At 42.6% G+C, this 24,706-nt stretch overlaps 1 protein-coding gene across 4 annotated transcripts in view; it reads left to right on the top strand.

Annotated features, from left to right (window-relative positions):
- Window positions 1-2,333: 2,333 nt before the first annotated feature.
- Window positions 2,334-24,706, top strand: part of OLAH (oleoyl-ACP hydrolase) — a 60,417-nt gene continuing 38,044 nt past the window's right edge. For 3 of the 4 annotated variants that reach the window (XR_004961974.1, XM_036281206.1, XM_036281208.1), the window contains exons 1-2: window positions 18,585-18,686; window positions 19,751-19,881. Coding sequence is in view for 3 of the 4 variants with exons in the window: in XM_036281206.1 (XP_036137099.1) it covers window positions 18,655-18,686; window positions 19,751-19,881 (163 nt within the window). In the remaining variant the exon portion in view is untranslated. Of the gene's footprint in view, window positions 2,422-18,584; window positions 18,687-19,750; window positions 19,882-24,706 lie in introns of those variants that run through there. The other variant, XM_036281207.1, reaches the window with a different exon arrangement.

Genomic DNA, 24,706 nt, shown 5'->3' with positions numbered 1-24,706 from the left:
AAGGCCAACAAGAAATGCCAGCTGCAGAAGTTTGCAACAAACCCCCTATAAAATAAAAAATCAGCTGAAAGTGGGGGCTGATCTCTGAGAATTGGGGATCAGTCTCCAGCCGGCTTTGCTCTCTGGCTTTAATTTGGCTCTGGTTGTCTCTTGGGTCTCTTGTGCCACAACAGTAATATCATACAAAACGCATGTAACATCACAACCAGGATATTGACATTCATACGGTCAAGATACAGAACACTTCTAGACCGCAGGATCCCTCCTGCTGCCCTTTTATAACCACACCCAAGTCCCTCCTCCCTGGCAATTCCTTTTCTGTTCTCTAGGTCTATATTGAGAATTTTCCAGAAATGGGGTCGTCCAGTATGTAACCATTGGGATTGGCTTTTTCCACTCAGCATAATTCCCTGGAAATTCCTTCAGTGAATCTAGATTTTTTTAAAAAGTCACATGAAATCAATCTATCCCTCTGGCCATACCACACCAAACCTGAACCCTCATGCAGGCAAGAGAGATACACTCTTTTGGAGAGATTTGTAGTCTATGAAATCTCAAACAAATTTTAGAACTATTAAAATGAGACTATCTTTGCCCTGACCAGGTGGCTCAGTTGGCTGGAGCATCGTCTCCTGCACTAAAAGTTTTTGGGTTCGATGACTGATCAGCGCACTTACCTAGGTTTCAAGCTTGATCAATGTTTCTCTCACCTCTCTCTCTTTCTGTCTCCATCAATCAATCAATAAAAATATATCCTTGGGTAAGGATTAAAAAAGAGAGAGAGAGAGAGTATCTTCTTTGTCTCTTTCAACCTTGTAGCCAAGCCATCATTCTGAAAGGCAATTCTGGTTATTGTTTCTTTCAATTGATTTTTATTGTTCTTAATGTCAAGTCTAAGAAACTTAAAATGAATTCTAGATCTATATCAAGAGTTGTACAGAATTTTAAGATGAATTTATTGTTGATCAAGTTCAAATCTCTTGCTTACAAGGCCATTCACAATGCCTCTCCTCCTTACTGTCTGGCTTTTTCTCTCACCACCTACTCAACCATGCTTTGCCCTCTGGTCATAGAGAAGTCCTTTGGTTTCTTCTTGGACTACACCTACCCTTTCTGGGTGACGGAATACACTGTTCTTTTTGCCTTGTTCTCAGGTCACTCATGCTCTTCTATTCCATTCCTGTCAGAGAGCTACTCCTGTTTTAGAGATTGTTTCCTCTGTGCCCACTGAATGAATAAACGTTCCTCGCTTCCAGTTTGGATGAGTTATGGTGTGTTTCTGTTCTTTTAAGGACTTGAATTACAAATTAAAGCATGCATGTTTATAAAGTCCACATTTAATAAAACCTCTAAGATAATAATGGGATATTCCATTACTCGCTCCTGATATATATTATTTCTATATGGTATTTTAATGCCATGTTTATTTTAAGGCCCACGAGACACTACTATTTTATGTAATCAATGTCCATTTACACTTGCTCAACTATTTACCACTATTTGCCACTGTCTTTGTTTTTCATTCCTTCTTACATCTCAAATCTTCCATTGGTAATCATTTACTTTCTGCCCAAGTATTTCCTTTAAAATTTCATTGAGAGAGTCTCTTCTGTTGTAAACTTTGTTTTCAGTTGTCTGAAAATCCCTTGAGTTTACACTGTTTATAAAAGTTGGTTTGAGAATTCTAATTTGGCAATTTTCTTTTTAAAGATATCATTATACTCTCCTTTATATTTTTATGTTTCTGACTCTCTAATTGCTGCTGTTCCTTCCAAGATAATATCCATCCCCACTTCCTCACTGCCTGCTGCTTTTAATATTTTTACGTTGTCTTTATTTATTTATTTATTTTCATTTTGCAATTTAATTATAATGCATTTGGGGTTTTTTTTGTTTGTTTGTTTGTTTTTTATCCTCACCCGAGGACATTTTTCCACTTTTTGTTCAGGTAGAGTGTGAGGGAGAGAGAGAAACAGAGTGAGAGAGAGAAACATCGATGTGAAAGGGACACATCGAGTGGTTGCCACCCGCACAACCGACCAGGGCCGGAGACAAACTGCAACCGAGGTACGCGCCCTTAGCGGGAACCTAACCCGATTTTCTCGGGACCGCAGGCCGACGCTCTAACCGCTGAGCCAAACCGGCCAGGGCTATAATGCATTTGTATATAGATTTATTTTTTTTCAAATTCTTCTTGGAATTCACTGAGCATCTTTTATCTTTGGACTGGTATCATGCTTCAGTTCTATAAAAATTTAAGCCATTGCCTCTTGAAAATTGCCTCTCCTTGATTCCCTCTCTTCTCTCCTCCAGGACTCCAATCAAACAGATGCCCCTAGTGGTTTTTCCTTGAGGAGCGAGTCCATATTATTTTTCCATGATGATACCTCCAATGTTGAAAAATGACCCAGGACCTTGATCGTGAGTCATCACGAAATATTTGTTAAATAAATGTGAACACTGGATAATATTTTAATTCAAGTACAGTTGATCACTAGATGTGCCATTGAAAATAAACTAACGTCAGCCCAGGCCACTTGGCTCTGCAGTTAGGACATTGGCTTGCAGACCAAAGAGTCTCGGGGTCACTTCTGGTCAAGGGAATGTCCCTCAGTTGCAGTTCCATCCTGGCTGTGTGGGAGGCAAACAATCCATGTGTCTCTCACATCGCTGTTTTTTTTTTTTTCCTTCTCTCTCCCTCCCTCCCTCCTACTCTATATATAAATCAATGGAACAGTATTCTCAGGTAAGGATTAAAAAAAAGTAACCTCAGGAAAACAGGTATTACCTATATTAATTGCAAAGAGTGAGAAAACTTTAACCTAATTTTATGGAAACTTCATTGTTCAATAAGAGTCCTCAGTTGTAAACCCTGAAAATGTACACAATATCACCATTGATTGTCTATTTTCCTTAACAGAAATAGACATCTTTTTCTGTATTTCCTATCATTGCCTAAGAAGTAAGTCAACTCCTGCCCTGGCCAGTTAGTCTCAGCAGTTAGAGCGTCGGCCTGTAGACCAGAGAGTCCTGGGTTCAGTTCCCACTAAGGGCACATACCTGGGTTGCAGTTTATCCCTGGCCCCAGTTGGGATCGAGTGGGTGGCAACCAGCCAATGTGTCTCTCTCATGTCGATGTATCTCCCCCCACACCTCCCGCCCCACTCTATTTGAAGATAAATGCCAAAATGTCCTCAGGTGAGAATAAAAACAAAAAAAGAAGTAAGTCAACTCCTAATGAGTCATCCAGGTGGTTCTTCTGAGGGCTTATAATTGCTCTGGGTCGTCATTACCAAAAGAAAAAGCTGCATTACAGATTGCCCCCTCTCTGTAAACTTTAGTCCTCTATTGAAGCTAGACGTTCTGGCCCTCACACCACCATCTCCACTCCAAGAACCATGGGAGGTTGAACATCTGCCTGGGCTCCCAGGAACAGCTCTGAGATTCACAGCTCAGTGTTGTAACCTATTAGAGTCAACCTCACTCGGACACAAAGTTGGGTGAATTAAAGGCGAGCTTTATTACCTGCACAGGGACTGCAGCCAACCTACAGCAAGAAGAACTTCAGCCCCGAGCTCAGGGGGAGGGTTGCTTATATAGGGCAGGGGCCATTCAAGAGTTTAGCAGAGCAAGCAAGGAAGCAAACTGCATGTACAGAAGCGGAGACAGTTAGCGATAGGCAGGAGGGAACAGAGATGGATAGCAGCAGTCAGCCTGGTGCAATACATATATTTTTAACAGTTACAGTTTTGTGGGGTAAAAGGGAGCTTCAGTTTCTCCCTGTCATTTATTTACAGAGCATGCATGACCCTCTGGCCTTGGAGCCGTTTCTGTTTCTGTCCTCCCTTTTTCTGGAGAATGTTGCTTTTCAAATTCCCAGTGAAAGTCAAATTCCAGTTAATTTTTATGGGACTAAAAGTCATCTATAACATTCCCCGTTGTTTACCTTGCCGTCCCTGAGGCTGTCAATTAGGGCAGCTTAAAGACAAGTTGTTTTTCTTTACTGAATTCCAAGGATAGTGAGCTATAACATTCCCCCCTTTTCTTGTGAGTGGATCACAATCCATTGATTCACAATGGTCATGGGGAGACAATTTCTGGTAGGATTGTGCCAGGACCATTAATTTGACTGATTGGACCCTTTCTTTTATGAAGGCTAAAAGTCTATTAAGATGGGTCCACAAGTCATTCCGATTAATAATAGTAGTAGTGGCCCTGCTATAGATGAAATTAGGGATGTTAGCCATGGTGACCAATTAAATAAGTTTTCATACCAATTATGGAAGGCCTGTTCTTCTCTTTGTTTAAGTCTTTGCCTGAGAATTTGGATGCTCTGTCCGATTATACCTGAATGGTTGGCATAGAAACAGCAGGTTTCACCTAAGGCAGCACATAGACCCCCTTGTGGTTGACATTTCTTAAGATTTTTTCTGATATTCTATTTCTAAGTTCCCAGTTCTACTGGGGTCTAGATTTATAAAGATTTCCCTGTACAGTTATAATCAGAAAAACTAGAGTCCCGATAAACGTAAGAGTCTCATTTTTAAGGGATCTGGAGAGGTCTGCGCCATCTATTCTGCTTTTTCCGCCTTCAACCAGGAATGATGCAGCTAGACCAGGGTGCCGTTGACCTTGATAGCTGTGGGTGCAGGCAGGATGACAGCGTATGATCCCTTCCAGGCTGGAGTTAGTCCCTGGGTGGTAAATTTCTTTACCTACATGAGTCCCTGAGCTGGAAAGGGTGCACAGGGTTTGAGGTGGGCACAGGCAGGGCATCGCAGATGTGTTTATGGATGTCCTTCTGGGCAGATTGCAGGGCCTGTAAGGACTGTAAGAGGCTGAGGGGGAGCAGAGTGGTCCAGTTTTCACTGGTTTCTAAAGTCCTGTTTATGTGCTTTATCTGCCTGAAACTCTGGGCAGTAAGCACAACGGAGCTTCTAATTTAAATTTAATCCCTTAGAGATATCCTGTGATACCTTTGCTATCAAGGTGGGGTCATTGACTGATCTAAGGGTCAGGAGTAGCCTAAACCTGTTACTCCCTTTATTATATCCTAGACTATTATTCTATTATCAGAGGCAAGTTCTCCCTCTCTCAGTGTCTTATTTTCTTTCCTTCTTGAGTATTCCTCCAATGTCCTGTAATATGTATGTCCCTTTCTTTTATCTTTTTATTTCCTCTGCATAATCCTTCTTCAGCTTGCTGATAGACCCTCTACGACTTACACAATCCTTCCCCTGACATGAACCTGAGAGCTTGCTCAATCTATCTACTGTCTGCACATCCCCTAGCCTTTTCTTTTTCTTCTCTTCCCTACTTAGACTTATACATTCCTGTTTCCTTCCGTCTTCTCCTTTTCCCTGTGATCTTATTGGACATTTCTTGCCTCTCAGGAGTTCAGTAAGCTTGGTGTAACCTAAGTGGGTAGTCTGGTGCAGCTGGTTGACCAAAGTTTGACCCAGAGCCTCTGAGACCAATAACCTCTCATCAGGCAGTGTCCATCATTCGTTGTTTTCCTTTATGACTTGTTTCTGTTTGGTAAAGTCATTCTTGACCCAGTGTAAGTAGGAGTCAGAGGCAAACTTGGGTTTGGCATGGTGACTGATATCTGGAGAGGTCCCTACTGGTTTTAGGGCCATAGGTTGAGCTTCCTTATTTGCAGCATGGTTTCCCCTTGTCTCATTAGAGAGCCTGGATTAGGGGTGTGAGTTCAGCCCATTGGGCTGAAGTTCCCCTACTTAATGATACAATCCAGAGTTATTGTTGCTGTCCCAGCATACCTGATTTCTTCCTGGACATAGTTGTTCCCGTCCGTGAACAATACCTCATCTGATGATGGCAGTGGGTCATCCCTGAGGTCTGGGCAGCCGTCTGCAGTGTCGATTGCCTCCAGGTGGTCCTGCAGAGGTTTTTCTGGGTCATCATCTGGAGGCAGGCTGTCAGGATTGACGGCCAATGTCTTGTGGAACTTGATGTGGGGGCTGGCCTGGAGTGGCAGTGGCCAGCAATTGAATGATCTCTGGAGGAGATCACGTCCGAGTAGGGGGTATGGGCATTCCAACAGGACCAGAAACGAATGAATTACAATATTTTTCCCAAGGTCTATAGTCCTCTTTGAAGTCCGGGGGTAGGTTAGGGCCCCATTGGCTCGGTCAAGACTGAGTCTGCTGCACCAGTGTCTACCAGGAAACTAACTAGTTTGTCCCCTATTGTCTTGTATTATTCTGGGCTCTGGAGGGCTCAGCTGGAAGGAGCCCTAGCCCTGTCATTTTCCTAACTTAAGGACGGCTTTTCATTTTGTTCCTCTATATCTGACTTTGTCCTTGTCTTTTCTATCCCCGATTGGAACCTAGGCCTGTTGTCTTGAATTTTCCTTAAGTTTCCCTTCCTAGGGTGATCCTTTTCTATGGGCCCTGTGTCCCTTAAGGCTGTTATTATTATCTTTGTTAATTCAGCCAATTGGGCCAATAGGCCTAACAGGAGAACACAGTGAAAAGTGTCCAAGGAAGCCCTTCCCCCAATAGTATCTGGGTCCCACTGTGGGCAGAGGTATGGGAACATTTCCTCTGACCCCAGGTTTACAAAAGGACGCTGGAAAGAGGAGCGATGTCCCAACATGTATGTTTATGTGGGGCAGAGTGTTCTTTTAATTCTCTAAGAGCATTTCGTGTCCATGCCTGGATCCCTATAGTCAATTACCCAAAGTTCAGAGAAGCCTGTTGGAAATCAGTTGCCATCAAACCTGCTGCAGATGAGCAACCTAGGCTGGCATTTCAGTGGTTAAACAGTTTGCCTGTGAGAATGTTAATAGGCCTTGTAGAGAGGCCTTGAGACCGCATCATAAAGAAGCTAGTACATCCGAATACATTCATATCCATTCAGATATTGGGTCTTCCCATACACAGGGGACACACAACTGAGGCTCTGAGAGAAGCCTTCCCTGCCGACAAGGCAGGAGAAAGTGGCAAAGAATCATCATCTCATCATCTTTTTTATTCCTTTATGTCAATTTTTTATCTTCTATCATTCATAAATTCCAAATCTTTATTATTTTAATAATTTTCTTTTCATAAAGCCCTTCTCAGGTGGAGACCCAAGTACATCAGAGGCATCATTTTATTTATGCTCTAGTAACCATAGCTTAGATCTTTTTTTTTTCTTTTTATATGTGAGTACATTGTAGCACCATGAAAGAAAAAGACTTTCTTAGTTAAACCAAAAAGAGCTTGATCTTCAGGCCTCTGGGGCTTAATCATGTTCTTTCTTTAAATAATCCAAGCATGACTTTATAAAATATCTCATATTATATGCCCCTTTAAAGTGAGGACTGTTTGCATAACCCATAGCATTAGTAGAGACCCATATATAAGAGTCATTCTATGCATCTGTTAACAAATAATCATTCTTAGTAGTGTGTATGCTCTTGCATTTGGAGTTTGTTGTCCCCTTATCCATACTCCAGTGGGGAAACAGACTGTATTAAGCCATCTGCATTGATTTTATTTCCTTTCATAAGGAGAGAAAACAAATCTTTGAGAAATTCCAGGTCCTATTGGAATGACTCAAAACTAATTCCAGGTCAAGAAAAAGTTTCTTAAAATTCAAATCCTGGAAAGGTGGTCAAACATATTTGACCAAAAGATTATATAGTATTATTATTATTAAATAGCATTCAATTATTTATTCATTTAAAGTGACAACGACAGCATAAACATAGGTCAGTGAAACTTCAGTTCTTATGATTAAGAAAATGGTTCTTTAAGGAATCAAGTACTTGATTAACATAACATAAAACCATTTTATTTTATTTTTTTATTGTTTTATTTTTATTTTTTTTATCCTCACCTGAGGACATTTTTCCATTTTTTGTACAGACAGAGTGGGAGGGAGAGAGAGCAAGAGAGAGAGAGGGAAACATCGATGTGAAAGGGACACATCGAGTGGCTGCCACCCACACGACCAACCAGGGCCGGGGACAAACTGCAACCGAGGTATATGCCCTTACCGGGAACCGAACCCGGGTCTCTCCGGACAGCAGGCGGACGCTCTAACCGCTGAGCCAAACCGGCCAGGGCCATAAAACCATTTTAATAATATATATAAGTTTTGTTTCCCAGGCAAATATTGGGGGAAAAAACTTTTTCCCTTTTAACAGGCTGAAAAAGAACCAAATAAATTCTATATCAATTTATTTTAGATTCATGTATCTTATTAAATTCATTATTTATTTTATTTACAATTTCCTTCTAAGATTTCTCTTAACAAATCTTTTAATTTTCATAAACTTTTTTATCCATTCAGAAATAACCAGTTTTAGAACAATTTTATTTTAAAGAATATATATTTCTTGAAGTCTTTCTCTCACTCTCTCCTAAGTTTCTAAATCTATCGTTCCTTCTTCTGGGAACCAGGGACAAACTTCTTCTATAAGTCCCCAAAATTTTTCTAGTCGGTCCTTACCGACCCTGACTCCTTTAGCTTGTATTTCTTGGTGAAGCTGGAGAATATTGATTGATTCATTAGCATCATATCATATATCTTGCAAATGAGATTGTATCTTTTCCCAGGCAATTTGATTATTATTGTATTGTTTAGGTGAAATACAAATCCAATGATATTTTGCATGACATTGCAGCTGCATTCTAATTTTCACAGTTAGTAATTCCTGTCCTATATATTTATCATGTCAAACAGAGCATTTACTTTTTCGGCTAATCTCTTATCTATATCCTCTTGAGTTCCTAAAGGAGTTATAACATTTTTGGACAGCTCATTAACATAATGTCCCATCTGGATGGACTGACTTAAGGCCACCGCTGCTGTGGCAATAATGGTGACTAGGGCCGCAATACCAGCAATTAGTAGCCCAATAAAGCGGTAGAGTCTATTAAGCCCCTTTTTTATTTTTATTTTTCAATTTGAACCTTAAGGGTTTATGAGCTCTCTCTATAATTCCTTGTCTTTGAGGATTATAAGGTATTCCAGTCTTATGTTGAACAGTAAATTTGGCACAGAATTTTAGAAATGTCTGATTAGTATATCCTGAGCCATTGTCAGTCTTAATGACTTTAGGTATTCCTGGAATTGAAAAGCATTTAAATTAGTGGGCAATTATATGTTTAGTTGCCTCTCCTGTCTGTGGAGTGGCAATTATAAACCCCGAAAAAGTATCAATAGTTACATTATATACTTTTGTTTTCCAAATTCAGGAACATGGGTAACATCCATTTGCCGTATTTGATTAGGAATAAGGCCTCTTGGGTTTACTCCTAATGGAGGAGCAGGTTGAGTTAGAGGGCAGGTTGCACAATGTTTAACTATTTGTCTGGCAGCCTCCCTTTTTCTGATTTTAAATTGCAGACAGAGGCCAGAGCTATTGTTGTAACCCAGGAGATCGACCAAACTCAGGCGCCGAGATGGGGTTTAACAAAAGGAGTTTATTGAGCTAAGTCTGCAGGCCTGCAGTATGTCCCACACAGGAGTAACTGCGGCCCCGGAGAGCTAAAATGGCTCCTTTTTATAGGATTTTGTAAGGGGGGTTGCTACGTGTAAGCAAGCATGTTACAGAAGCGGAATTTAGCAGTTAGTTAATTACCTGTTACTCAGTTTCCCAGACATCTCAAAGGTCAAGATGTTTTCAATAAATTATCCCTGGCGCCAACCCCAGGATTACTCAAGGGTCAGTTATTACCCCAGGGTTAGCGATTACTTAGGGATTAGTTAGTGAAGAATGTTCTTCAGTAAATGAGTAAACTGACAACCCCTTTGGTTGTCGTGAAGGCCTCTGGGAGTTTGGGTCAATGGCACTGAGTTATAACATTCCCCACTTCTTCTGGTGAATTAATCAAATCCTTGATTTATATTAGTCATGGATTAGGGGTAAGCGTTGGTAATGTTGCTGTTGGGCTAGTACCATAAGCTTAATTGATTGGACCCGCTCCTTGACAAATGCAGTGATTCTGTTAAGGATGATAGGTCCGCAGGCTAAGGCTATGAATAAGAGGAGGAGCGGACCCACTAGAGCTGTGAGGAGGGAGGTCAGCCAGGGAGACCAATTGAACATACTCTCATACCATGAGGTAGAGGTATGTTCTTCTCTCTCTCTATCTCGTAATCGCTTTTGCAGCTCTTGCATAGATTGTCTGATGATACCTGAGTGGTTAGCATAGAAACAACAGGTCTCTCCTAGGGCAGCACAGAGGCCTCCCTGTTTGAGGAAGAGCAGATCTAGACCTCTGCGATTTTGGAGGGCCACTTCAGCTAGGGAGTCAACCTGTTTTTCAAGGTATTTGACTTGGGTCTGGAGTAATTCAACATCGCGGGAAAATGTGGCTGACAGCTCACGAAGGGCAAGGTCATTCTTAATGAGGGCTGCCGCCCCTAGGGCAGTGGAGCCGGCAATACCCAGGGTAGCCAGTACAGGGATCAGAATGGGTACACATTTCTGGAGTCTAGTATGATAGTCTGAGGCTAGAAAATGGGCTGCACCTGTGGGCCCTGCATATAGATATACCTGGGGAACTATATAGATAACAACACAAAGATCTGAATGATTCCCGGGGCTAATGCAACGGTGGATACCTGATAAGCATGCAAACCAAGTCCCGCTAGGTGCAATCAGAGTCCATGGGGTTGAGCCTTTGGCTCGCAGAGAGGTGTTGGTCAGGCAGTTGTCCTTGTATGGCGAAGCTTGGAGGTTGAGGTTTCCAAGGATGAAGCAGGTCCCCTGTCCTTGAAGATCTAGGGTGAGCTTGCCGGCTCGGGCACAGTTGGCAAGGGTTCCTTTCCCAGGTGAGTCTGAGTCACTAAAAGTTTGGTTCATGGGGGCTAGAGTACCCGTGGCATTTGCCCCAATACCAACATAGTAGGGTGGTGCTGGATCTACACAGAGCCAGCAGTCTTCGGTGGTGTTAGGTTGAGAACTATTTAAGAGGGAGAAAACAGAATCTAACATGGTTAGAAGCGAGCTGCTAAAGGAATTGAGGGGGTGTGGCATTAGCACCTGAGGAGGCCCCAAAGCTGGAGCTGGTGCCCTATTCCGGCTCTCTAGAGACTCTGTGGGTGTTAATAAAGTACCAATGTCATATCCAGCGAAATATAGTCTCAATCCCCATGTTTTTTCAGTGAGCCAGGCTGAGTTTCTTGAGATATGGGGTGCATCGGGCGCGCAACAGAGCAAATGGCAAGAGGTTTACCCAATTATCACCGGTTTCAATCTTAAGTTTGGTAAGAGTCTCCTTAAGAGTTCTATTCATTCTCTCTACCTCACCTGAGCTTTGGGGTCTATAGGCACAATGTAATTTCCAGCCTATTCTGAGAGCTTCTGCTATTAATTTGGAAATTTTGGCTATGAAAGCCGGCCCATTGTCTGACCCCAGTACTAAGGGCAGGACAAATCTAGGAATGATCCCAGTTAGGAGATGTCTGGCAACTACGTTAGCAGTCTCATGCCTTTGGCAAAAGCCTCAGTCCATCCTGAGTAGGTGTCAACAAAAACTAGTAAGTACTTAAATCCAAATTTGCTGGTTGAGATCTCAGTAAAATCAAGTTCCCAGTGCTCACCTGGTTCATGCCCTCTGATTCGGACCCCAAGTCCATGGGGTCTGAGAGGCCCTGGATTTACCTGTGCACAGGCAGAACATCGGGTAACCTCCGAAGTGGCTATAGTCTTGAGATCTGGAATATAGAAGTGTCTACTGACTAGAGAGATTAATTTTGATGTGCCTAGGTGAGTACTGTAGTGGAGATCTCTAATGAGAGTAATTCCTAAGGCTTTGGGGAGAAGTAGTCTTCCATCGGGGAGCTGATGCCAGTTCCCCTTCTCTGTTGAACAATTTAACTTCTTTCCCAGCTGATGTGAGGAGCCCCCTTTCTCGGTATAGGGCTCCATGCACATGAGCAGTTGCAAAGGCATAGCGGCTGTCAGTATAGATGTTGAGTGCCCTTTTGCCCAATTGAGTGCCTGTGTCAGGGCAATCAGTTCTGCTTTCTGTGCAGAAGTTCCGTGGGGCAAGGCCTGAGCCCAGATTACCTGTAAATTGGTGACTACTGCTGCCCCGGCATACCGAGTTCCATCCCTGATGAAACTGCTCCCATCAGTATAGAGGTCATAGTCAGAGTTGGCTATTTGCTCGTCTTTGAGGTCCGGTCTGGTTCCTTCTATGGAGTCTAGTAACGAGTGGCAATCGTGGAGCAGTTCTCCTTGATTCCTGATATTGAGTGAGGCGAGCGTTGGAAATCCATCTGTCAGGAGGAGACCTGAGTAAGGCTTCAGTGGTGTGGCCTCCGATGATTTGGAGGTCCTGGCCTAAGGTCAGCTTCTGCGCCTCCTTGACAAGGAGAGCGGTTGCAGCTATTGCTCTCATGCAGGACGGCCAGCCTGCAGCAACAGGGTCAAGCTGTGGGTAGCTGTCTCGGAAGTTGAGGAGGTCCCGGCTCAGGGCTTTGTCAAAAATTGTGGGAGAGTTCTTGAAGCCCAGAGGGAGTCTGGTCCAGGTAAGCTGGCCTGAGAAACCCCCTTCGGGGTCTGTCCATTCAAAGGCAAAGATGGGTTGGCTCTTCGCAGCAAGCGGCAGGGTGAAGAAGGCATCTTTGAGGTCCAGGACTGAGTAGTAAACCTTGTCTGGAGGTAAAAGACTCAGGAGGGTATATGGGTTAGGCACAGTATGGTGGATAGACTCAACCCTTTTGTTTACCTCCCGCAAATCCTGAATTGGCCTATAATCTTCCGTTCCCGGTTTCTTCACGGGCAACAATGGGGTGTTCCAGGGGGACTGACACGGAATTAAAATGCCTGCATCTCTCAGCCTTTTAATATGTTTGGCAATCCCTTCCTTGGCCTTTTGGGGAATTGGGTATTGTCTGACTTGAATGGGAACAGCAGTGCTGGCCAATTGCACAATGATAGGGGGCTTGTGAGAGGCTAGCCCCGGCGGGTTTGTTTCAGCCCAAACTTCAGGGATCTGTATGGCTAATTTAGTCAAGACATCCTGTGAGTTACTTTCCCCAGTGGGAGGTGACATTTCCTCTTGAAGGAGATATTCCTCAGAAAGGGGTACTGTAACCATGATAGTGGAAGGTTGTTGGTTCCCTAAGCTTAGAGTTGTGCTATTGTCTTGAAAAGTTATAGTTGCTTTCAGCTTTCGCAGCAGGTCTCTGCCAAGCAATGGGTAGGGGCAGTCGGGCATTACAAGGAAGGAGTGAGTGATAGTGCCCTTCCCAAGATCAGTGATTCTGGCTTTAGTCCATGGGTATGCTTTTGGCTTTCCTGTTGCCCCTATAATCGATGTCATTTGGGAGGAGAGCTTTCCAGAGGTGTGCTGCAGGACCGAATAGGTGGCCCCCGTGTCGACAAGGAAGTCAGTTTGTTTTCCCTCGACCATCAGGGTTAACATGGGTTCCTGGGGGCCTAAATTGATGGAACCCTGACCCCCCTAATCTTCCTCAGTCTCTAGGAGTAAGCGTGCAGGGGTTTCTTGTGCTTTTTTTGCCATTAGCTTGGGGCAATCTTTCTTCCAGCGTCCCATAGCCTTGCAGAAGGCGCATTGATTTTTCTTAAATTGGGGTCTATCTTTAGATGGTTCTTTATTCCCCTTATAGGTGGCTAGTGGTCCCTTGTTAGGGGTTGCCAGCAAGATTCGAGACAGTTGCCTAGTTTGCTCCTTAATGGGATCCTCCCGGTTCTGAAAAACTTTCTGAGCTATTTCAAGTAACTCACTTCTATTCTTTCCCTCAAAGCCTTCTAATTTCTGCAGTTTCTTTCTGATGTCTGGGGTTGACTGTGAGACGAAGGCCATGTTGACCATCCGTCTATTCCCATCTGCATCCGGGTCTAAGGGGGTATAAGTTCTGTAGGCCTCTAATAATCTTTCTAAAAAGGCCGTGGGAGATTCGTCCTTCCCTTGCATAGTGGCTGCTACTTTTGCTAAATTGGTGGGTTTCTTAGCAGCGCCCCTTAGACCCCTGAGGAGGTTTCGGTGATAAGTGCGTAACCTCTGCACCCCCTCCCCAGTGTTTGGATCCCATTCTGGGGGTCATTGAGGCAGTTCATCATCTAAGCCCTCGGGGCCAGCGTCATCCCCGACCACAGCCTTAATTGCCTCAGCGCGTATCCTCTCCCTCTCCTCTGAGGTGAACAAAGTTTGTAAAATCTGTTGACAATCATCCCAAGTGGGTTGGTGGGTCCGGAATACAGACTCCAATAAACTTATCAGAGCTTGTGGTTGCTCCGAGAAAGGGGGGTTTTGTTGTTTCCAATTATATAAATCGCTAGTTGAAAAAGGGACATAGATCATTCATGCCGGGCCCATAGAGCCGGGCGCAGCGGGCACCTCTCGTAATGGGAGCATTGGGACTGAGGTGTCCGGTTCCCGGGCTGGTTGATAAGGGGTGCCATCCCGTGTATGTGAGGGACTCAAAAGTCTGGCGTTGTCAGCCGGGCCTGGGGCTCTTGCCTGAGGCTCGTCTGAGGGTGCCGTCGCCTTCCCGCCCGAGGCGTTTCCTGCATAGGGCGGGGGCGTCATTACTTCTAGGAGCCATTCCTCAGGATCCCCTGGGGGGACTGGATATATCCTGGGTTTGGGTCCTTTCCCAGGGGACTCTGGTTGGCTCTCCTTGGTTGCCCCCGCGGTCGCTCCTTTGGGGCTGCAACCATGATGGTATGCTTTCCTACCTTAGCTTTCATTCCCTTTTGGGGCTCCTCCCTTCCGCATTTTGTTATCTAGGGAGGCTTGTCTAATACTGTGTCAATCCAGACATCTATGTATACCCGTTGATCTGGGTGAGGGACCCTATAAACAACCGAACGCGAAGAGGAGGTTAGGGTCAAAACTCCCCTCCGAGGGCCATTCCACCCCAAAGGCTGGCCACTCTAGTTCACATAGCGTCCTCAGGAAGCCGGGGTCTGCTGGCTTCCCATAATTACAGGACCTTTTGAGAAAATCGGAAAAGTTAGAGAGCAGACATCCAAGGGGGGTCGGTTTCCTGGATGGTCCTTGGTCCATGGCGTCTCTCCTGAAAGTGAAACAGTTAGAGCAGAAAGAGAGGCTGAACATACAAGAACACGAAATCAGAAGACAAACGAGAACAATCACTGAGACTAGTCTCACACCCTCACAGAACACACACACCTTCAAAGTGAAGCACCTAGGCTTCCAAAATCAGAAGTCAGCGTCCTGACTCTGATTAGAGGCAGACAGTGCGCGGCGTCCCGCCTGTACAGCCTCGCCAAATGCTCCGGAGCCAAAGACACAGAGAAACAAATGGATCGATCCACTTACCAAGACCACGTGGCGCGGAGGCCCTAAGCCGAATCTGGCCGCAGTCAGATCAAATTTGTAGAGGCGAGGATGGAGGCGCCTCGCCTTGTGCCTGAGGAGGTCGACCCCTCTCAGAGGGGGACCTCGAGGTGATCTCGCTGGGGCCTCCAAATGTTGTAACCCAGGAGATCGACCAAACTCAGACGCCGAGATGGGGTTTAACAAAAGGAGTTTATTGAGCTAAGTCTGCAGGCCTGCAGTATGTCCCACACAGGAGTAACTGCGGCCCCGGAGAGCTAAAATGGCTCCTTTTTATAGGATTTTGTAAGGGGGGTTGCTACATGTAAGCAAGCATGTTACAGAAGCGGAATTTAGCAGTTAGTTAATTACCTGTTACTCAGTTTCCCAGACATCTCAAAGGTCAAGATGTTTTCAATAAATTATCCCTGGCGCCAACCCCAGGATTACTCAAGGGTCAGTTATTACCCCAGGGTTAGCGATTACTTAGGGATTAGTTAGTGAAGAATGTTCTTCAGTAAATGAGTAAACTGACAACCCCTTTGGTTGTCGTGAAGGCCTCTGGGAGTTTGGGTCAATGGCACTGAGTTATAACACTATTTTGATGATGTAAGGCACGAGACTGTTGAGCTAGCTGTTCCTGAGTGAGGAAGACTTGCCTGGTTGCTGAATCTAGTACATTACCTTATGCCAATGGTCCTGGAAGTCCTGTATGAGCTCGTAGATGACTAAAATAACAAGGTTGACTGTGGTTTCTTAATTTTTGCTGAATAGACTGGAATAAAGCTTGAGTTTTATTATTAACAGTTTCTATAAAGGCAACAGTTTCCAAAATTTGTAAGGTGTTCACAACATAAAGACTGGCGGAATATAAATTAAATTTTTGTCTTGTGATTTTATTCAAAACCGAGCATATTACCGTTAATTCAAAAATTTGAGCTGAGGCTGGGGTGGCTGTCCCCAAATCCTTAGCCATCTGCCTTCTTTGTTGCCCGCTTTTAAAGGCATAAATTACAGAGAAAAAACTACATTCTCTTGGCGTCGCTTTTGGCACCGTTAAGGGGGGGCTGATACAGAGAAGTGGGAGAGAGGAGCTTGTTAGAGGTCAGGGCAACCATTTATCTCTTTTTTCTCACGGTTCCTCTGAGTTTCCCAAGGCCATCATTAACCCCTTATCTTTATATTTTTCTTTGGACTTCTCAAGGCCCTTCTCACGTTAATTAACATTTCAGTATGTCCTCAAGGGGGGTCCTGAAGGACAGAATAGAATTTGGGGGGGGAGGGGCTGGGAGGAGTTACCGTCCTTCAGGGCAGGCTGAGGCATTGTTATCAAAACTGTTTTTTCTTTCATTTGAACCTCTGGACACTGACATTTCTTAATATAATTGGATTTGTCAGTAGTTATATCAATTCAAATATCAATATATGGCTATTGTTCCAGGTGACCAAGGCTCCTGTATATTTTCTGATGGACCATAAAAGCCAATTGCAAATTGAAACTACCTTCTGGTGGCCAATTAACCCCTTAGGCAGTCCATTCAAGTTCATAGAGTACTCTCAGGAAACCAGGATCGGCAGGCTTTTCATAGTCATGGGAGTGCTTAAAGCAATCAGAAAAGTTAGCAAGCACACATTCCAGGGGAGTCCAGGGGGAAGAACTTCCTTGTCCCATCCTGGAAGGCAGAAGGCAATGAAAACACAAAACAAGAAACACAAACAGACAGACAAAGATTACACTACACCCGCAGGTGACCAAACCAACTCTGCAGAACAGACCAAACCAACCAACCAACTCGGTACTGCGGGGCAGAACCGAAACAATGGCCAGAGAACAGCATCCTGTTCTGACCAGTTGGTGCTGTGTCCTGCCTGCAATCACCACCAATGCAAATGCCTCGAGGCGCAAACAAGCAAAAGGGGATTCCCCTTACCTACATCCCAGGAGGAAACAGAAAGCTCCAAGCCAAATTGAAAGCCAAATGTAGAGGTGGAGGATGTGGAGGCTCCCTTACCCTAGTCGGAGGAGGTCTACCCCAAAGGGAGGGGGACCTCGTGGTGATCTCGCTGGGCTTCCAAATGTTGTAACCCAGGAGAGTCAACCTCACTCGGACACAAAGTTGGGTGAATTAAAGGCGAGCTTTATTACCTGCACAGGGACTGCAGCCAACCTACAGCAAGAAGAACTGCAGCCCCAAGCTCAGGGGGAGGTTTGCTTATATAGGAAAGGGGCCATTCAAGAGTTTAGCAGAGCAAGCAAGCTACCTGTACAGAAGCAAAGAAAGACAGCGATAAGCAGGAGGGAACAGAGATGGATAGCAACAGTTAGCCTGGTGCAATACATATATTTTTAACAGTTACAGTTTTGTGGGGTAAAAGGGAGCTTCAGTTTCTCCCTATCAGTTTATTTACAGAGCATGCATGACCCTCTGGCCTCGGGGCCGTTTCTGTTTCTGTCCTCCCTTTTTCTGGAGAATGTTGTTTTCCAAATTCCCAGTGAAAGTCGAATTTCGGTTCATTTTTATGGGGCTAAAAGCCATCTATAACACTCAGTACTGACATGATTATTTCTTGGGATTCAAGGAGCTCCTAGGGTGTAAAAAGGTAAAAGCCTAACAAATGGCAGACCTTTTGCCACTTAGTTTTCTTCTCTTTTCTGAATTTTTGTTGCTCACAAAATTGGAAATCTGGCGCAGTGGTAAAGTTTTTCTTGGACTTCCTGTCTCTTCCTTATGATTTTAAAGAAAACAGAAATAGCAAACCAAAACATTCATATTTTAAAAACAAACATCCCGCCCTGGCCGGTTTGGCTCAGCGGTTAGAGCGTCGGCCTGCGGTCCAGAGAGACCCGGGTTCGGTTCCCGCTAAGGGCATGTACCTCGGTTGCAGTTTGTCCCCGGCCGTGGTTGGTCGTGTGGGTGGCAGCCACTCGATGTGTCCCTTCACGTCGATGTTTCTCTCTCTCTCTCTCTCTCTCTCTCTTCTTCTCTCTCCCTCCCACTCTATCTGTACAAAAATGGAAAAATACCCTCGGGTGAGGAAAAAAATAAAAAATAAAAAAATAAAAACAAATATCCCCTTCCTATCCCAGTTTTCTGGTAGGTACTGAGAGTTTTCCATTTGAGTTGCCTACACATGTTCAAGTTTAGAAATGTTGCAGTTTTCTTTATTAGCCTGAGGCTCTGTTGTAATTGGAAGACATCAGTTACGTTGCTTCCAACCTCCTTCTTCTTCCTTTTAAATAGGGGTCAGAGAGGTAAATACAGTACATAGAGGTGAAAGGAAATCCAGTCTCCCTTCTGTGCATGTAAGACCAATCTGAGGTTTTACTGCCAAAGAGATACTGAATTTGACACTGAATTCTGTGCCATCTCCTCAGAACATGGAAAGAAAAGATGAAGCCAAGACTGGCAGGTATGTCACTCTGCTGCGTGCAGCCTGGTTTCTCCCCCACCCCTGTTGCTCTGACACTTTGTCTTTGTGAGGTGGCCTTTTAGATGAAACGGGCTTCACACAGAAGCCTTATTTGGTGTCCATTGCTCTTAGTGCAAGGTATTATAAATGTCACTAAGTACTCACTCTGTAAGTGGTATTACATTGATAGTGATTTTATTTCTTTAATTAATTGATTTATTTACTTATTTTTTACTTTTAGCTAATTCTCACCCAAGGATGTTTTTCCATTGGTTTTCAGATAGAGTGGAAGGGAGGGAGGGAGGGAGACACAGAAACATCCATGTGAGAGAGACACATCAATAGGTTGCCTCTTGCACAACCCCGACTGGGGCCAGGGATCTACCTGCAACCCAGCCACATGCCCCTGACTGGGAATCAAATCCTGTGACCCGATGATCTGCCGGCCAACACTCTGTCCGCTGAGCTGAATCAGCCAGGGCTGAATTGGTAGTGATTTTAAAGTGAACTTGTAGATCCATGACTTGGTGGAAGCACTGGTATGGGTGAGGAGGGGTGAAGGTGAGGCTCAGTCTACACACCACAGTGGAGAAGAGGTTCTTGTCCCTGACTGTAATCCAAAGCTTTCCAGATGTGTTCCCCACTTGCTGCCACTTAGTGGTCTACTTGTATACTGATGCTGAGAATATGGGAAAGGGTTAAGTAGGGACACTGAGACCAACGCTGCCCATAAACTGTTTAGATAAAACTATTCCCTAAATTGTGAAAACAGCAATTTTGAATTAACATTTTTATCACTTTAAATGTACATATTAAATGTACTTACTAAAAGTTATGTAGAAATACTTGGCTATTTCACCTACATTCTTTAAACATTACCTATTCAAATTGTCTAAAACATACAATAAAACCATTTTGGGGGGCTTTCTTATTGGAAAACTTGGCACTCACTTTATGGTTGAACATATTTTCCTTATAACTAACAGAGTTCCATTAAAACATACCTAATTCAGTTTGGGTTAATTGATATATGTAATGTTAAATATATTTTTATTTTTCCCCAGGAATGAAGAAGTTGTGAATTGCTTATACCGAAGGCCTAATGCAATGTGTACGTTGATTTGCTTTCCCTGGGCAGGAAGTGGCTCCATTCATTTTGCCAAATGGGGCAACGACATGCAGGACTCACTGGAAGGTATGTTAACTTTCTCCAACATCTAGGCAAGTCATAAAGTCAGACAACATACACATATGGGAATATGAAGCATGACATCCATTTTTTATACTGGGAGGTAAATAATAATAACCATTCAAGATTGCATTAGAATGATGTTATCTTTATTTTGTCAGAGTAGAGCTAGAAAGATGTTTCAGAAAATGGCATTCTAACTAACCTTGTACTTGTTTTTAATGTGATTATTGATAGGGTAAAATTGAATCTACCATCTTACAATTGTTTTCAATGTCACATCTGTGATTTGTTCCATTTCCCTGTTTTGTCCTCTTCTTTCGAATGAATGTAATATTAAAAAGCATGTTTTGTGTACCTCCTCTATTGCCTTACTAGCCCTGCTTCTTTTTCATTGTTTTAGTGGTTGTTCTAGAGTTTACAGTATACATCTTTCAGTTGTCACTGTCTATCTTGAAATAACATTATTCTTGATTAAACTTATTCCTGAACATTTTATTGTTTTTGATGCTATCGTAAATGGAATTATTTTCTTAATATCTTTTTTTTTAATCCTCACCCGAGGACATTTTTCCTTTTTTTTTTTTTTTTTTTTCAGGTAGAGTGGGAGGGAGAGAGAAGAACAGAGAGAGAGAGAGAGAATTTAATATCTTTTTTGAATAGACATTGTTAGTCTGATTTTTGTATGCTAATTTTATATCCTACAACATTGCTAAATTTGTTTATTAGTGTTAACTATCTTTGGTGAGACTTTTCAGGATTTTCTCTATATAAAATCATATCACCCTGGCCAGTTTCCTCAGCGGTTAGAGCATTGGCCTGCGAACCAGAGAGTTCTGAGTTTGGTTCCCACTTAGGGCATGTACCTAGGTTGGGGTTTGTTCCTGGCCCCAGTTTGGGTCGTGCAGGTGGCAACCAGTCAATGTGTGTCTCTCACATCGATGTTTCTCTTTCTCTCTGTGTTCCTCCCTCTCTCCCTCCCTCTCTATTTGAAAATAAATGCAAAAATGTCCTTGGGTGAGGATTAAAACAAAATCAATCATGTCATCTGCAAACAAAAACTCTTTTATTTCTTTATCCTGCCTTATTGCTCTGGCTAGGACTCCAGTACTATGTTGAACAGAAGTGGTGTGAGTGGGCATTCCTTTCTTGTTCCTGATCTTAGAGAAAATACTTTCAGCTTTTCACCATTGAGTATGATTTACCTGTGGCCTTGTCATATATGACCTTTACTATATTAAAGTATATTTCTTCTAAGTATACCTAATTTGTTGAGAGTCTTTATTACGAAAGGAAGTCACATATTTTTTATTAATCTATTGATATGATCATATGACTTTTATCTTAATTCGGTTACTGTGAGGTATGAAATTTACTGATTTGTTTCTGTAGAAGTATCATTGCACCCCAGGAAAAAATCCCCCTTGGTCTGGGGTATGATCCTTTTAACACACTGTTCTAGTTTATGCAACATTTAAGAACCTTAAAACTGCCTCAATTTCCACTTCCGCTTCCCTCCTGTCATTTTGTTATTGTTGTTATACATTTTGCTTCTACAACTAATTTTTTTTTATTTTTGCTTTGACTAGTTAGTTATCTTTTCTAAATGTTTAAATGAGTAAAACAGCTTTTATATTTACCCACATTTTCATAATTTTTAGTATTTTGTAACTGTATAGTCTGAATTTCTGTCTGGAATCATTTTTCTTCAGCCTGAAGAAAAAATTTATGTAGTTCAGGTCTGCTGGCAACAAATTATCTCAGGAGACTAAAATTTTCTGTAATTTTGCCTTCACTTCTGAGAGCTGTACAGTCTGGATATAAAATTCTAGGTGGCCATTTCTTTTATCATTCTTTTTTTGTTTTTTGCCTTTTTGGGTTTTATTGTTTGTTTTTTATTTATTAATTAATTTACTTTTGTTATAGATGTTTCTCCCTTTTCTCTCCTAGACACACTCCTCCTGATCACAACCCCACTCCGTTCTATCCCCCGCTCCCAGCAGGGTCATCTATGTTCATTGGTTATACACACATACCTATAAGTTCTTTGGTTTGTCTCATCACTCCCCACCCCACCTCCTCCTCCAAGATTTGTCAGTCTGAACCCTATTCCTTTCTATGTCTCTGGGTCTACTTTGTTCATCAGTTCATTCTGTTCCTTATATTCCACAAATAAGTGAGATCATTCAGTATTTGTCTTTCTCTGATAGGCATATTTCGCCAGGCATAATACTCTCTAGGTCCCTCATGTACTCTCAAAGAATAAGAGATCTTTCTTTCTTACAGCTGCATAGTGTTCCATTATGTAAATATACCACCGCTCTTTTTTTTTAACATTTTTTTATTAATTTATTTTTGTTACACGTTTCTTTCTTTTCCCTCATGGACACCTTCCTGCCTTTCCCATCCTGCTCCTGCCCCGCCCCATCCCCAGCATTGTTGTCTATGTCCATTGGTTATGCATACATGCATATAAGTTCTGTGGTTTATATATCCCTCCCCCATCCCTTCTTCTGAGGATGGTCAGTTTGTACCCTACTTCTATATCTCTAGCTCTATTTTGTTCATCAGTTTGTTTTGTTGATTATATTCCACAAATAAGTGAGATCAAGTGATATTTGTCTTTCTCTGATTGGCTAGTTTCACTTAGGATAATACTATCCAAGTCCCTCCATGTCATCTCAAAGGATAAGAGATCCTTCTTTTTTACAGCTGCATAGTATTCTATTATGTATATGTACCACTTCTTTCTTATCCACACTTCTATTGATGGACACTTGGACTGTTTCCAGATCGTATCAATTGTAAATAGTGCTGCTATGCACATAGGGATGCATATATATATATTTCTAATTTATTAAATTTTGTTGCAGCTGTTTCTCCTTTTACCCCCCTGCCCCCACTACCCACTCTGTCCCCAGATATGTTATCCATGTCCATTGTTCATGCATACATGCATATAAGTTTTGTGGTTTATCTCTCCCCCACCACCCCCTCTTCTGGGAATTGTCAGTCTGTACCCACTTCCACCTCTCTGGCACTACCACATTCCTCAGACTGTTATGTTCATTATATGCTACAAATAAGTAAGATCATATGATACTTGTCTTTCTCTGTTTGGCTTGTTTCACTTAGGATGATACTCTCCAGATCCCTCCATGTCATCTAAAAAGATAAGAGATCTTTCTTTCTTACACCTGCATAGTACTCCATTGTGTATATGTACCACCGCTTTTTTATCCATTCGTCTATTGATGAACACTTGGGCTGTTTCCAGATCTTAGCTATTGTAAATAGTGCTGCTATGAACACAAGGGTACATATATTCTTTCTGATTGGTGTTTCTAGCTTCTTAGGGTATATTCCTAGAAGTGAGATCACTGGGTCAAATGGAAGTTCAATTTTTAATTTTTTGAGGTAATGCCATATTGTTTTCCATAGTGGCTGCACCAGTCTGCATTCCCCCCAGCAGTGTACTAATGTCCCCTTTTCTCCATACCCTCGCCAATACTTGCTGTTTGATGATTTGTTGATGGCGGCCATTCTGACAGGTGTGAGGTGATACCTCATTGTTGTTTTAATTTGCATCTCTCTGACGATGAGTGATGTTGAGCATTTCTTCATATGTCTCTTGGCCATTTGTATGTCCTGTTTGGAGAGGTGTCTATTCAGCTCCTCTGCCCATTTTTTAATTGGGTTGTCTTCCTTTTGTTGAGTTGTATGCGTACTCTATATATTTTGGAAATTAACCCACTATCTGATATATCATTGGCAATGATACTCTCCTATACAGTGGGTTGCCTTTCCATTTTGATGGTTGTTTCTTTTGCTGTGCAGAACCTTTTGAGTTTGATGTAGTCCCATGTGTTCATTTTCTCCTTTGTTTCTATTGCCTTAGGTGATGTGTCAGTGAAAATTCTGCTGCATATGAGGTCTGAAATTTTGATGCCTACATTTTCTTCTAGAATTTTTATGGATTCATGAGTCACATTTAAGTCCTTTATCCATTTTGAGTTTATTCTTCTGTAGGGTGGAAGTTGATGGTCCAGTTTCATTTTTCTGCATGTTGCTGTCCAATTTTTCCAGCACCATTTATTAAAGAGGCTGTCTTTACTCCACTGTATGATCTTGCCACCTTTGTCAAATATTAATTGAGCATATTGCCTTGGGTCCATTTCTGGGTTCTCTGTTCTGTTCCACTGGTCTATATGCCTGTTCTTTTGCCAGTACCAGGCTGTTTTGATTACAGTGGCTTTGTAGTGTAACCTGAAATCTGGTAATGTGATCCCTCCAACTTTTTTCTTCCTTTTCAAGATTGCTGTGGCTATTCAAGGTCTTTTTTGGTTTCATATGAACTTTTGAAGAACTTGTTCTAATTCTGTGAAGTATGCCGTTGGTATTTTGATGGGGATTGCCTTGAATCTATAGATTGCTTTGGGTAATATGGACATTTTAATAATGCTAATTCTCCCAATCCATGAACAGGGTATGTGCTTCCACTTTTTTATATCTTCCTCTATTTCTTTTTTCAATGACCTGTAGTTTTCTGCGAATAGGTCCTTTATTTCTTTGGTTAAGTTTATTCCTAGGTATCTTAATTTTTTTGCCGCAATGGTAAATGGGATTGTTTTCTTAATTTCTCTTTCTGTGAGTTCATCATTGGTGTATAGGAATGCCATCGATTTCTTGACATTAATTTTGTATCCTGCTACTTTGCCAAATTCATTTATTACGTCTAGTAAACTTTTGATGGAGTCTCTGGAGTTTCCTACATATAGAATCATGTCATCTGCAAATAATGACAGTTTTACTTCGCCTTCCCAATTTGGAT

Source organism: Molossus molossus, unplaced genomic scaffold (assembly GCF_014108415.1).
Source record: "Molossus molossus isolate mMolMol1 unplaced genomic scaffold, mMolMol1.p scaffold_m16_p_32, whole genome shotgun sequence".
Lineage (NCBI taxonomy): Eukaryota > Metazoa > Chordata > Mammalia > Chiroptera > Molossidae > Molossus > Molossus molossus.
The sequence above is the reverse complement of the archived record's forward strand: the minus strand, read 5'-3'. Positions and strand labels throughout refer to the sequence as shown.